Here is a 15,155-nt window from a genome sequence, read left to right as displayed (position 1 = left end):
AGGTAGTTGAAGGCTGCTATCAAATCCCCCCTCATTCTTCTCTTGCACACACTAAATAAGCAGAGTTCCCTCCGTTTCTCATCATAAGACGTGTGCTTCAGCCCCCTCGTCATTTTTGTTACTCTGTTGGGCTTTCTCCCACGTGTCCACATCCTTTCTGTAGTGGGCGGCCCAAACTGGATGCAGTCTTCCAGATGTGGCTTCACCATGCCGAATACATGAGAATAATCACTTTCCTCAATCTTGTAGAGAAATAGTTTTGTGAGTCATCTGTGTAGAAATGATAGTTTACCGCTTGTGAACTGATGATCAGGTGTTAATGGAGGAAAACAAAGGGCCACAGAGAGTCCTGAGATCCCTCACATTTAGAGTGGTGAATGAGGATCTACCAAAAGAGAGACAGAAGAAACTGTAACAGAGAGAGGAGGAAAAACCAGGAGGGAGACAGTTGGGTAAAACTTTCAAAAGCACCCAGGTCACATTTTTAAAAGATTGAGGCACTTGGGAGCAAGAATCTCATTGCTTTCAGTAACATTTGGACTCCCAAATAGTCTCTTTAGAAAACAGGACTTGGGCTAGGAAGTTGCTGCTTCTGAAATGTTATTTAGGGTCTCAAAATCACTGCAAAAGTAGGATATCAAGGTGAGTATAGTATCAGAGGGGGAGCTGTGTTAATCTGAATCTGCAAAAGCAACGAGGAGTCCTGTGGCACCTTATAGACTAACAGATTTATGGGAGCATAAGCTTTCGTGAGCAAAGACGCACTTCGTCAGATGCACATTCAAAATGAGTCTACTGTATTAAAAGCAAAAACAAGGATGAGGCTGGAGTAAAAGATCCTGAGATTTTGCTAGAAAAGAGTCATGGAAGCTGCTTCGTTAGACTGGAGAGGACAGAATTCAAATTGCAGAAGACCCAAGGTGGTATATTGGGAGTGAGTGCCTTGAGTTTTTAGATTACACATTGAAAGTTTACAGGTAAAGACGAGGGAGAGGTGAATATCCAGAGAGGCTCATCAGGTGAGGGATAGCTTTTTGAAGCTAGGAAAAAGCAGAACAGACCTGTTCTGTGACTTTAAGGAAGGGCTAAGCCTGGGAAGGGATGAAAATACTTAGTCATTTTGGGCATCAGCATTTGAAAAAGGATATTGCAAAACTGGGAGGAATTCAGAAAAGAGCCATGAGAAGATTTATGGTCTGAACAGTAGCCTTACAATGAAAGACAAAAGCTTTTTCTGTTTGGCTTAGGAAGGCTGCTGAGAGGACCACTGAGCTGAGGTAGACCTAATATCCAGTGCTGGAAAGCTGAAGCTAGATAGATTCAGACTAGACATAAGGTTCAGATCTGTCATAGAATCATAGAATACTAGGACTGGAAGGGACCTCGAGAGGTCATGGACTCCAGTCCCCTGCCCTCATGACAGGACCAAGTACTGACTTAGACCATCCCTGATAGACATTTATCTAACCTGCTCTTAACTATCTCCAGAGATGGAGATTCCACAACCTCCCTGGGCAATTTATTCCAGTGTTTAACCACCCTGACAGTTAAAAACTTTTTCCTAATGTCCAACCTAAACCTCCCTTGCTGCAGTTTAAGCCCATTGCTTCTTGTTCTGTCCTCAGAGGCCAAGATGAACAAGTTTTCTCCCTCCTCCTCATGACACCCTTTTAGATACCTGAAAACAGCTATCATGTCCCCCCTCAGTCGGTGCCAATGTTGTCATCCCGGTACCTACCTCGACACTGACAGCACCTACTGTGCCAGAGCCGATACTGCAGCCTCCTAGTTCGGCACTAGAGATGCACGATAGCCTCTTGATGCGGATGGTCTATCACAAAATCTAACTGGCACCAGAGCCCGTCGTCTCCAGTCTTTTTGCCGGCACTGGGGTCATTGGTGCTGCACCTTTCTGCAACCAGATGTGATGTCCCCTCCTATAGGAGACAGCAGAGATCCCTATCTCCACTACCTGTGACATGCCCATCTGAGGCATATGTCTCTTTCTCCACCCTTGTCGTCCAGGGGCTCAGTGATACTCCCTCATTCTCCACCGTTATCTCCACGTGCAACATACTGGGAAGGTTGTAGGAGTATGCTTTCTTCAAGACACTTGTCACGCAGAAGATCACACTATCATCTCAAAAAAGATACACTGGCATTAGAAAAGGTTCAGAGAAGGGCAACTAAAATGATTAGGGGTTTGGAACAGGTCCCATATGAGGAGAAATTAGAGACTGGGACTTTTCAGCTTGGAAAAGAGGAAACTAAGGGGGGATATGATAGAGGTCTATAAAATCATGAGTGGTGTAGAGGAAGTGAATAAGGAAAAGCTATTTACTTGTTCCCATACTAGAAGAACTAGGGGCCACCAAATGAAATTAATGGGCATCGGGTTTAAAACAAATAAAAGGAAGTTCTTCACCCAGCGCATAGTCAATCTGTGGAACTGCTTGTCTGAGGAGGCTGTGAAGGCTAGGACTATAACAGGGTTTAAAAGAGAACTAGATACGTTCATGGAGGTTAAGTCCATAAATGGCTATTAGCCAGTATGGGTAAGGAATGGTGTCCCCGGCCTCTGTTTGTCAGAGGGTGAAGATGGATGGCAGGGGAGAGATCGCTTGATCATTACCTGTTCGATTCACTCCCTCTGGGGCACCTGGCATTGGCCACTGTTGGCAGACAGGGTACTGGGCTAGATGGACCTTTGGTCTGACCCAGTATGGCCGTTCTTATCATAGCTACTAATATGACCACCCACCTTATAGGTCGACTGGCTACCACTATCACCAGCCTCCACGTCCTAGACACTAGTTGCTCTACTGCTACAGGTCCTCACCTGCAAATTGGTATCCTGCTGCTTTCGTACCTCCTCACAAGTAACACCTTCCACCACCACCTCAGAGTTCTTCCCCTCAAACACACCAGTCGGAGCCTGAAGAGAGTCAGTCATCAGACTCTGAAGAACAGCAGCCTGATACTTCTACAGATATCTCTGGATGAAACTGTAATCCCAGGGGACAAGTCACCTTCAAAGAATCTTAAACAATTCCAGGAATTGCTTAAGAGACTCACCACTAGCCAGGAGGTCCAACTTACAGAGATCCAGTCAAACAGTACCACCTCCTCAAAAACCTTCAATCCTCCCAGTGAGCTAAGACCCCAGCTTCTGCCCCACCAACCAATAAGAGAGCAAACAAAAAATACTTTGTTCTGGCTAAGGAAATGGAATTTTTATTTTCTCACCCTCAGCCCAGCTCCCTGGTCATAGATGCGGCTCGTCACAGGTCCAAGGCTCTCCAGTACAAGAATGCTTCAGTGGAGAAGTAAAGTAAATGTATGAACCTGTTTGGCAGAAAAGTTTACTCTGCAACACTGCTACTCTGCATTGCCTGCTATGCATTGCCAACTACTCTGCACTCTTGTCGAACCATGACTTCAAAAATTACACCAAGCTCACAGCACTCATGGAGCACTTACCGGACTCGGAGACCAATCTTGAAGTCCATAGTTCCAGAAGGCTATGCTTCCGCTAGGACAGGCCTCCAGATCACGTTGGACATGGCAGATACAGCTGCCCAATCGAAGGCTACTGCAATAGTCATGCTAAGAGCTTTGTGGCTACAAATCCCTGGAGTCCCACAGAAGCTGCAGAACAAAATCAGGGACCTCCCATTTGATGAACAGAAGTTTTTTGCCAAAAAGGCAGATGAGGTCCTCCATTCGAGTAAGGACTCCCGTACCACTCCCTGTACCGTTGGTATGTATACATCTCCATACTGGTGCGAGCGGTACACACCTTATCAGAGACGTCATGACTACTGCTACATTGGACAGCAACGTGGTTTTGATCAGTCACAGGCAAGACACAGAGCCCAAAGCAGTTGTAATCAGACCAACCACACCTCGAACCAATCATCAAACAGCAAATTTGACTTCCTGGTCAACGGCTTACAAACCCTCTCTGTTGCGAACTCACATGATCACGCGGCTTCCATTTTCCATCACCATCTCAGACTTTTTTTTTTAACCAACACTGGTCGTCCACCATGTCTGATCGTTGGGTCCTGGAGATCGTCTCATCAGGATACACCATCCCCTTCCTATTTCTACTTCCAACCACCCTGCCTCTTCAGGGATTCTTCTCACAAGAATCTGCTAAAACAAAGGTCCATCGATGACTCCTCCATCGGAGCAGTAGAAGGGGTGCTGGACAAATTCAGAGGCAAAGAATTATACTCTCGCTATTTCTTCACCTAGGGGGGAAAAAAAGGAGGATGGAGACCTATACTTTATCTCCAGATGCTCAACCGTTACCTTTAAAGACAGCAGTTCAAAATAGTAACTCTTGGATCTATAATTCCAGCATGAGACATCAGGGATTTGGTTTGCAGCCCTTGACCTTCAGGATGCTTATTTTCACATCACCATCCACACAGCTCACAGGCGGTTTCTTCGATTCACGGTCAGCATAGAGCACTTCCTCTTTTGAGAGCTCCCTTTTGGCCTTTCCCCGCACCCAAGGTGTTTTCAAAAATGCTTGCGGTATTAGCGGCACACCTACGTCAATGGGGCATTATAATCTTCCCCATCTCGACGACTGCCTCATATAATGCCCATCCTCAGTGGAGACATGCCATATGATACTTATAGCCAGGCAGATGTTTAAATCTCTCGGACTGACCATTAACAACCAGAAATCCACACTCACGCCCTCCCAAACTTTGGAATTCATAGGTGCTCACCTCGATTTCACCACTGCATGCCCTTACTTACCTGTCCAGAGGTTCCAAGCCATCCAGGACCTTGTTGCGGTGTACTTGTAACTATACTATGAGTCCTACAGTTCCGATACTTACATGTCTACAACATATGGCTGCCACAATGTATGTAGTCCACCATGCATGACTACATTTCCACTGCCTCTGACACTGGGTAGCATCTCTGTATACTCCAACAGGACACCATGTCCACAAAAGGGTGACTTCTCTATCCTCTGTTATAACTTCCTTCAGATGGTGGACCGAGCCATGCAATCTCCTTGCAGGAGTCCCATTTCATCAGCCTCAACCTTCTGCCTGCATTACTACAGATGCCTCCCTCATGGGCTGAGGTGCTCAGGGGCGAGGTCACTATGAGAAACAACTTTCCACATAAATATATTGCAACTCAGGGCAGTCTTCAACACCTGCAAGCATTTCCAGGTACACATTTGCAGGGCACCTCTGGAACTGGTGCATTTGCAACAAGACCATGCTAATTGCGTCTTACTTAACTGGAATCAACAATGCTGCCGTGGACTCTCCGAGCAGACGTTTCATAACAGACCGCGAGTGAGAACTTCGATATGACATACACTAACATATTTTCCACCGTTGGGGGCGTTCCCCTAATAGACCTTTGTGCCTCCTACAAAAATACAAAGTGCTGACATGTTCCAGAACGGGCATCGGTCAGGGATCCCTAGGGAGATACTTTTCTTCTCAACTGGGGCAGAGGGTCCTCTCCTATACGCATTTCCCCCCATCACGCTCATTCCCAGGATCCTCAAAGATCAACAGGGTTGGAGCCAAGGTGATTCTCACAGTACTCTCCTGGGCACATTAGCTCTGGTGTCCTTTTCTCTACTGAATGTCTCTGCACTCACCATATGCCCTTCCCAAACTCCACGATCTACTGACTCAGGACTGGGGCACCCTCTGCCCCAGACCCTGCATCTGACAGTTTGGTTCCTAGTTGGTTCTTCGCATCTGAAGATCTCTGCTCTGCACAAGTTAGAGATCTTGATGCATAGCAGAAAGGATACCACTTGCTCTGCTTACCTCCAGAAGTGGCATAGGTTCATCTCTTGGTGCACTGCTACACGTGTTGAGCCATATGCAGCACCCCTTCATCAAATCCTTGAATACGTCCTCTCCTTAAAGCAGTCAGGACTAGCTATTGCCTCTCTTAAAGTACACCTCACGGTGATTATGTCCTTCCAACATTCCTAAAGGGGTTAACCAACTTTAACCCGCCTCGCAGACCCCTACCTCCATCCTACAGCTCAGTCCTAGACACCTTTACTCAACCACCTTTCAGACCTTTGGCTATTTCACTCTCGATGACACCCAAGGTGGTTTTTCTGTTTAATATTACAGCTGCGCACAGAGTCAGTGAGCTTGCAGCTTTGATGGCAGTACCATGGTATTCTATCTTACAATGACAGTTATTCTATGGCCGTGGTCACCAATAGGTCGATCGCGAGCTACTGGTCGATTGCGAGGCCTCGACCAGTCGCTCGCGAGGCGTCCCGTCTGCCCCGCCCCCATTTCCCTCCCACCCCCGAGAAGCCCCACTACTTACCTCGAGGGGTGAGTCAGCCCCGCAGGAGGCGCAGCGGGTTTCCCGGTGCGTGTGCGCGCGTGGGGGGGTGGGTGTGGCCCTGGGGCAGGCGTGCGTGGGGCTTCCCTGCATGGGGGGGGTCAGCCCCCTGGGCAGGCGTGCGTGGGGCTTCCCTACGTGGGGGGTGGCGGGGGGCGTTGGCCCCGGGGCAGACGCGTTCGGGGCTTCCCTACACCGCGTGGGGTCGGCCCCGGGGCAGGCACGGGCTGGTTTCCCTGGGGGGAGGGGAGAATCCTGGGAGGAGGGAGATGCAGGGGACTCTGCCTCCACTGGCGCCCCACTCCCCGAACTCTGTCCCCGAACCCTGTTCCTTGCGGCAGAACCCTGTTGTCTGCCCTCCCAGCACCCTGTTCCCTCTCCCCTGCCCCCAGCCGCAGAACTCTGTCCCCACAAAATGTATACTTATAAATGCTTCATTTTAGATTTAAATAGCATGAATAAAAAACAGACCATTTATTTCATAACTATAAACACCTGATTTTAATTTTATGTATCGCATAATTTAAAAATAAACTATTTATCAGAGTGTGTAGGTAAGGGTTGAGGATAGGAAGTGATGGACAGGAGGAGAATAGAGAGGGCGGGGCTTCAAGAAAGGGGCAGGCCTTCAAGGAATGGGTGGGGCAGTAGATCTTTGCCTGTTCTGAGATTTAAAAAGTGATCTTGGGTGTAAAAAGGTTGGAGACCACTGTTCTACGGCCTCACCCAGCCTTCATCCCCAAAGTGTGCTCTGAGTTCGACGTGAACAAACCAATCACCCTTCCTTCCTTCTATGCCAAAAGCCCTATAACTCTCCTCAAGAGGCAACCCTGCATTCCCTTGACGTACGCAGAGCGCTCGCCTTTTACATAGCTAGAACCTGACCCTTTTGAAAGTCACAATGGTTACTGGTCTCGCTAGTGGATTGCTCCAGGGGTGAACCACTATTATCTCAGCACATCTCGAGACTTACAGTTTCATGCATCACCATGAGCTACTCCATATGGAATAAGTCGCTTCCAGTAGAACCCAGAGCTCATTCCACAAGAGTTATAGCTACATCCATGACCTTCTTATGAGGAGTCCCCTCCGAGACATCTGCTGTGCATACACACGGTCATCTACTGATACTTTCACGAAGCATTGTGCGATTGTGCACCTTTTGGCTGCTGACGCCTCAGCAGTGCTTTTAACAACAGTCAAACCATGACTCTGGGACCCACTGTCCAGATGTTCTCAAGTACTGCTACAAAGTCGCCAACAGTGGAGCACCCCTGGGGACATCGCTTGAAGAAGAGGAAGTTACTCACTTTGGTGCAATAACGACGATTCTTCAAGATGTGTGTCCTTGTGTATGATCCACTGCCCGCCCTCTTCCCTGCTCTAGAGTCTTTTTCCTTCACTACCTTTTTTCCAGATACTTGGGTAGACGAGAGGAACTGGCGGGATATGGACAGCGCACGTGTGCAAAATGGCACGAATGCCGCGAGGCGCCTGCCACGTATGCGCGGTCCAACTGACTACTGCTGCTCAAAACTCTGATCTGCGGCACTGTGACGACCCATCACCAACCGTGGAGCACCCAAGGGGACACACATCTCAAAGAACCATCATTACTGCGTCAACGTGAGTAACTTCCTTCTCCACCGAGGGCTACCTACCTCCTTCTTATATTGCGTTGCCTAGTGCAGTGTTTCTCAACCTTTTTTATATAAAGTACCCCTATTTAAAAAAAAAAAAAGTACCCCAGTACCTACAGTTTTAGGATGCACATTATTTTCTACCATTGCAACACATTTGTTTAAACAACTTAATCACACTCAGGTGGGCGCTGAAATTTTGGGGTGTAAAAAGTACCCCTAAAAAAGCGCTATAAAACTTAAAACAAATTCAGTTTTCTCTAAATTTCAGTTGTGTAGACGTACCCTCCAGACTTCTCTCAAGTACCCCTAAAGGTACTCGTACCACTGATTGAGAAACACTGACCTAGTGCAGAAGTCTGGGAGCCAACGTTGTCTGTGAAGACGGGGGGGAAAAAAGCATTGAGTACTTCAGCTTTTCCCACATCATCTGTCACTAGGTTACCTCCCTCATCCAGGAAGGGTCCCCCACTGTCTCTGATCACTCTTATTGCTAACATGTCTGTAGAAACCTTTCTTGTTACCTTTCACGTCCCTTGCTAGCTGCAATTACAATTGCGCTTTCACCTTCCTTATTACTCCCCTGCATTCTCGAACAATATATTTATACTCCTCCCTAGTCATCTTTCAAGTTTCCACTTCCTTGTTGTGTTTAAACTCGCCAAGGATTTCCTCTGGTAAGCCAGTCTGGTCACCTACCATATTTGCTTTTCATACTGCGCATTGGGATGGTTTGTTCCTGAGCCTTCAGTAAGGTTTCTTTAAAATACTGCCAGCTCTCCTGGACTCCTTTTCCCTTCATGTAAGTGTCCCTGGGGATCCTGCCCATCAGTTCTCTGAAGGAGTCAAAGTCTGCTTTTCGGATGACCAGGGTGTGTATTTTGATGCTCTCCTTTCTTCCGTTTGTCTGGATTCCGAAATCTACCATCTCATGATCACTGCTGCCCAGCTTGCCACCTACATCTACCTCCCCAACTTGTTCCTCCCTGTTTTGTGAGCAGGAGGTCGAGCTGCGCATGGGGGCCCCTGGTTGGATCCTTCAGCACTTGTACCAGGAAGTTATCCTCAACATTCTGCAAAAACTTCTTGGATTTTCTGTGTACTGCTGAACTGGCCTCCCAACATATGTCAGGATGATTTAGTCCCCCATGAGAACCAGGGCCTGTGATCCTGAAGTTCTCTTAGTTGTTTGAAGAACTATAGCCGACACCAACCACAACATCACCTCTGTTGCTCCCACCTCTAAACATAACCCAAAGACTCTCAACAGGCTTTTCTCTCTATATATACTGGAGTTCCACACGTTGACTGTATTGTGAAGACATATTTATTTTTGTTTTAAATATACTACCTATTTCATGTGGTGACCCCTACCAGCTCTTGTGTTATGGGAAGGAGTAAATAACTCTTCTTCTTTCACTTTTTTCACGCCAGTCTTGATTTTGTAGACCTCTATCATATTCCCCCCCCTTAATCTCCTCTTTTCTGAGATGAAAAGTCCCAATCTTATTAATCTCTCCTCATATTGCAGCCATTCCGTATGCCTAATCATTTTGTTACCTTTTTCTGATCTTTTCCAATGCTGTGATCTTTTTTCATATGAGGTGACCACATCTGCTCACAGTATTCAAGATGTGGGTGTCCCATGGATTTATATAGAGGCTTTAAGGTATTTTCTGTCTCATTTTCTATCCCTTTCTTAATGATTCATGATTGTCTGCTAGCTTTTTTAACTACTGCTGCACATTGAATGTATGTTCAGAGAGTTATCCATTGTCTTCTCTCATAACACCAAGATTGTAAACTCTTCTGAAATCGGTTGTGTTATTTATTAAGCACCTCACACATTTTGAGCCCAATGTGTATTATAATGGTGCTTTTGAATGAGTAGATGTCAGTTTGGAACAAGGGCTATAAACACGATTGGGGAACATGCATTTTACCCCTAAATTGTTAATGAGGCATCTTGTTCATGCCCTCTTGACCAAGTTGTTGGGATGCCATGATGTTTGTGAGAGGAGAGTGATTCTTGAAATTGAGGTAAATCATAAATAATGTGAGTCCTTTGTGGTAGATGAAAGGGGAAGAAGACGAGGAGGGACTCATGTCCCCGAATATCTGTAGCCAAAACTATATGAGCAGAATAAGTGGGTGGATGTGGAATATTTGTTCATTTTTTGAATTCTTGTACAACTATCATTAACTGACCTTTGAGAGCGAGTCTGGAAACTGAATAAAGTTGTATTTGATACACAAATTTTGGAGTATGTATATGAATGAGGGAGGCTCATGCACTACACTTTTCCTCCTCAGCTCTGTAGCATTGTGTAAACTGCTCCAGTATGGCATCAACAGTGATGACAAGCGCCTGCAGGACATTAGGGTGAAAGGTGAAGAAATATTCAATATGGATGAGGGAATACGCACACGATCCAAATCAGCCAAAAGTAAGTAATCCAAATGCTGTAACAAGGCTGGGTCTGTAAACGTTCTTTCCTGGCATACTTGGAAAGTCTCTAAAAGGTTTTCTAGGTCTCCTGGAGTTTTGTTGGGTATGTTGCTATTCTGAAAACAGACTTTTTTTTTTTTTAAACTAGAAGTTGCCCAAAGTCAGCAAGTTAAATATAGTTGCTATGATTACCAAACTCTTGTTTGGGGTTGGGAACATTGCTGCTACACTTAAAGGGAAATTAGAAAGCTCTTGAGATATGGAGCCTTTCATTGCTGTGTCACTAGCGCAAGTTCTTTCCTAAAATTGCTGTTAGGGTGCTTGGTTATTTCCTTTGTAATGAGCTTTCAGTGGACAACATTGGTAATCACAGTAGAGGACATGAAAGACTGACTTGCCATATGACTGAGGTTACCACCACTAGGTGTTAGAGCAGAGGTGGGCAAAGTACGGCCTGTGAGCCAGATGTGGCTCACCCGGCAGATTACCCATGATAAAATGTCTCCTATCTGAGACTTCTGTCCTGCAGCTTACTGTTATAGACACAAGGATTTGCTCACAGCTGGCAGGATGGAGATCTTAAAAAGCCACATTGGGGAATACATGATTAAAGGAGCAGCTGCAGCACATTTATTGTCTCGTCACCAAAATAAGCTGCAGGAACTTTGTGTGGATAAACACCTTATCAGGGTGGGCAATAATTTTCGATGGGGGCCACTCCAAGATTTTGGAAAGTGGTCAAGGGCCACACTATTCCATGATATTAATGGAGATGTGGGGTCTGGAATGGAGGTTGGGTGCAGAAAGGAGCTTGGGGTAAGGGACTGGGGTTAGGGTTGCCAGATGGTTGAAACAAAAATACCAGACGACCTCCCCCCCCCCCCCCAAAAAAAAAAAAACACCGGGGGGGGGGGAAATCTGTCTATAGGCATGTTTTGGTGCTCCTTTTTCCTCTCTTCCTGATTGCTCGGGATAGGTAAGCACGTGGCTATTCCAAGGATGTGACTTCTTATGAATGCTCTGTTAAGCAATATTCTCTTCCTTCGCTCTTGCCCGTTCCTATTCTCTCTGAAATATACATTTAGGGTCACATCTCCCTCCCTTCCTCCCCTTGCAAACTAGTGATTTAGGGAGTTTGTGTTGAGGACTGCATGCTTCAGCCAAAAGCGCTATAAATAATTAACAGGTGGGTATAATTACAGTAGAGTCCGGATTATCCGACCTTTGGTAATCCGACATTCCGCTTTATCTGACCCTGCTGCTCCCGGGGACAAAGCGACGCCGGCAGGAGCTGCTCCAAGGCGCAGGCCGGGAGAATGGCCCTGCTCGCTGCCCTATCACTCTCCTGGAGCCACTGATGCCGCTCCTGCTGGCACCGCTTCGTCTCCGGGAGCTGCAGGCATCAGCGGCTCCAGGGCATGGGCTGGGAGAGCTGCCCCATCGCTCTCCTGGAGCCACTGATGCCGCTCCTGCTCGTGCTGCTTCATCCCCTCCCTGCAGCACCCGGGAATCAGGAGAGCCATGGGGCAGTGAGTGGGGCCGGGCGCCCGGGAGCTGCAGGTAGGGAAGGGGCCAGGGCCAGGCAGGGATGGGGACCAAGCGGCGCTGGCTACAGTAGAGTCCCTATCATCCAACATTTTCGGTAATCCGACCACCTGTCGGTCCTGTTTAGGTTGGATAATTGGGACTCTACTGTATACTCATCACATGATGATTACTGTTCATGATACAGGTGTTCATGTTACCAAGTAAGGGTCTCACTTGGACAAAGAATTTGGGTCCAAAGCAGAATGAGTATTTGCAATAAAGATGCTTGTTTACTCCAATGCCTGAGTGTCACCTGATCCTTTCTAGCAATATCGTTCTAGGCTGCCAGACTAAAGCAATTTGTCAGCATTGCTGTGTTTGAGTTAGTCACAAATGTTCATCAGACCCTGTTCCAAGTGATTCCTGAATCATTATTCTTTGAAGATTTTAATTTTATCCACTTTACAGTAATCAGTCAGAAAACTTTACTTTATTCCAATACTTAATCCAAATAGAACTCTTTTAACAATTGAGCAATCAAACAGAACTCTTGAATATCTGATTATTACTTTAACCATTTTCCACTTTTTGTTTTTGGGGGGCTGGTTCAAAATTAATAGGTATTTTGGGTCCAATTTTTTTTTTAGTGTTTTTGTTTCATGCATCAGTGTTGCATAACCATGTAAGACTTGAATGTGCACAATTGTTAAATTTTGATGTAACACTTTGGTCCTGCACAGTTTATGAATATGAAAGTAATGTCCTAAAGAGTGTTCAGCTCAAATAAAAGGTCACATTACAAATAGCACCTTGAGACCCCAGCTGAGCTTGGAGCCCAGGTGTGCTAAGCCTTGTGAAAACGCATAGGAAGAGTCAGCACCTGCCTCTAATAGCTTACAATTTAAATAGAGAACACAATACTACTTCTGCTACTCTGCCCTTTATCTCCATTTTACAGATGGAGAGTGAAAATGTATTTGTTCCATCATTAGTTAAAATCTGTCAGGTCTGATTCTTCACTGTTTGTCCTTTGACAGATAATGGAATTCAAATTTAGATTTTATTGATAAAAGATTTTGTCCTCCATCATCAACTTCAGACACCAAAGTGTAGTTCAGCGACTATTTCTAGCATGTATTAAAACTGGATTGTTTTAGTGGCTTTGAAGATTCTTATTTAGTTTGTTACAATGTATTCCTTCCTCTGGTTTTACAGATCCTGAACGCTGGACAAACATTCCGTTGTTAGTAAAAATCTTAAAATTAATAATAAATGAACTTTCTAACGCAATGGAAGCGAATGCATCTCGCCAGTCAGCTGCAGACTGGAGTCAAGGTATGATACCGTGATAACTTTCTCCCTTCAGGTGGTGAAGAATGAATGGAGCAGCTGAGCTGCTAGCAGAACTAAGCAGTCTCATTAAAAATAGCTTCTATGCTAGAGAATTGGAGGATAGCAAATGTTGGCAGCCAGCACATAAGATCAAGGTACTAAATGGGAGACTCAGGCCAACTTGACTGGGAATGTGTAGGGACCAGAGGTGTGCACGAGGTGGATGGGGAAGGCCTAGTAAATCTTGGTGTGTTCTTACAACCCAAGGAGGCAGGAAGCAAAGGGGGAGGCTGGCTGCCAGCTGAGCTGCTTCTCGCTCCATCCCTGTAGCTGCTTCTGTTTCCCTGCTGCTAGAGTCCTACACATTGCCTCTGCCTCCACTGCCCAACTCACGCGGTGAGCAGTCTGCAAAGCAAGCAGCAGCACTGGGCCTTCAGCTGCAGGGAAGGAGAAACAGCAATTTTTGGATGGGGGAGAGGAGAAGCTCAGCCAGTTGCCCTGCAGCTGCCTCATCTCTGCTGGGCATCCCCACCAGAGGTGTCCTGAGAAGTGGGATGTGTAATGCAAGCCTTTCATTTGTGTGTGTTTAACATATCCCTCTAGAAGTGGTCACATTTTAAATTCCTTTCTGTGGCTCTGCCAGGGACTCTCCAAAGAGATGAGCACATTCAGTAGTTTTTAGAGTGGCTGCTCAGTCAATTGCATTCTAGCCATGCAGGTGCCCATGTGGGCAGCTATTGGAGATTTGTGCCTTAGCAATATCTGTAGGTCCAGTGGTGCCCTTTGGACTGCTGCACTCCTGCCATCTCTGGGGGTCGGTTGGAGGACTTTCCTTGCTAAGCAGGCGCTCGAGGTTTCTCCTTTTTGAACTTTAGGGTCTTCATACACTATTTGCTTTTGGTGGTGTTAAGTTGTTTGTTGTTGTTGTTAAGTGTTAGTTAGAAGTTAGGGTCCCAGTGGGGTCTTTGCCCTAGGCGGGACATGCCCAATCTCCTGGGTTAAACCCTGCTTGGACTGTTAGTGACCCCAGTAGCGGTTATCTTAATTGCATGGGGAAGTTGCATGTTAAGGAGCAGTCCCAAATTTATAAAAGCTTTTGTCCCCACACCCAGAAAGGGGAGGATATCCACCTTAGGGCTTTCTTGATGGAGTCTGCCCTTTGCCCAGTTTCCAAGCTTTCCAAGCAGTTTGCACTGAGTACTTCGGCCTCCATGCACAGCTCTCTACTGGAACTTGGCTCTTGCCAGAACTGTTAACCATTGTCAGTGCTGAAGGAGGCCAAGAAGCATTTCATGGCACTGAGCAAAAAGTCCCTGGGGTCATCTATCAAGAGACCTGAGCCTGACTGCCAGGTCATGCTGCAGCCATGCAATAGTGCCTTCCTGGCTCTTAGCCTCTTTAAAGGCCCTCCACTGACTCCTGGGAGCAGTGTGAGACCCACACCTCTGCCTGCACGTTGGCATCCCAAGCTCCACAGATGCAGAGCATGCACAGGTCTCTGATGTCCTCTGTGCCATAGGACCTGGCTAACTCTCCCCAGGAGGGTCAGCTTGCCATTAGTCCCCTTACGAGGCAAGTTACTTGAGAAGACGTTGATCTTTGCTGCTGCATGGGGAATCCCAGGGCAGAATCCCATTTGCATCATTGGTTGTGCAGACTGATATCCAGATCCTCTTGGTGGTGCTCACTGACACAGGGTTGACATTCTCCCTACTATTCCCACCTTGCTCACTCTCTCGCCAGCCATTCTAAAGGCATCTTCCAATTGTTAGTGCAGTGGGAACATTCCCCACTTCTCCTCGGCACTGGTCTCCCCAGCAGTCACTGTCATTGTTCCCTCTTAT

At 46.6% G+C, this 15,155-nt stretch overlaps 1 protein-coding gene across 2 annotated transcripts in view; it reads left to right on the top strand.

The window, feature by feature from the left end:
* IPO9 (importin 9) overlaps positions 1-15,155 on the top strand; it is a 117,151-nt gene that overhangs the window by 90,632 nt on the left and 11,364 nt on the right. Inside the window, exons 20-21 of one of the 2 annotated variants that reach the window (XR_016347979.1) lie at positions 7,781-7,989; positions 10,317-10,450. Coding sequence is in view for 1 of the 2 variants with exons in the window: in XM_075910552.2 (XP_075766667.1) it covers positions 10,317-10,450; positions 13,195-13,314 (254 nt within the window). In the remaining variant the exon portion in view is untranslated. Of the gene's footprint in view, positions 1-7,780; positions 7,990-10,316; positions 10,451-13,194; positions 13,315-15,155 lie in introns of those variants that run through there. The other variant, XM_075910552.2, reaches the window with a different exon arrangement.

The sequence above is a fragment of the Pelodiscus sinensis genome, chromosome 27, assembly GCF_052426305.1.
Source record: "Pelodiscus sinensis isolate ZL-2025 chromosome 27, ASM5242630v1, whole genome shotgun sequence".
In the NCBI taxonomy this organism is placed as follows: domain Eukaryota; kingdom Metazoa; phylum Chordata; order Testudines; family Trionychidae; genus Pelodiscus; species Pelodiscus sinensis.
The sequence above is the reverse complement of the archived record's forward strand: the minus strand, read 5'-3'. Positions and strand labels throughout refer to the sequence as shown.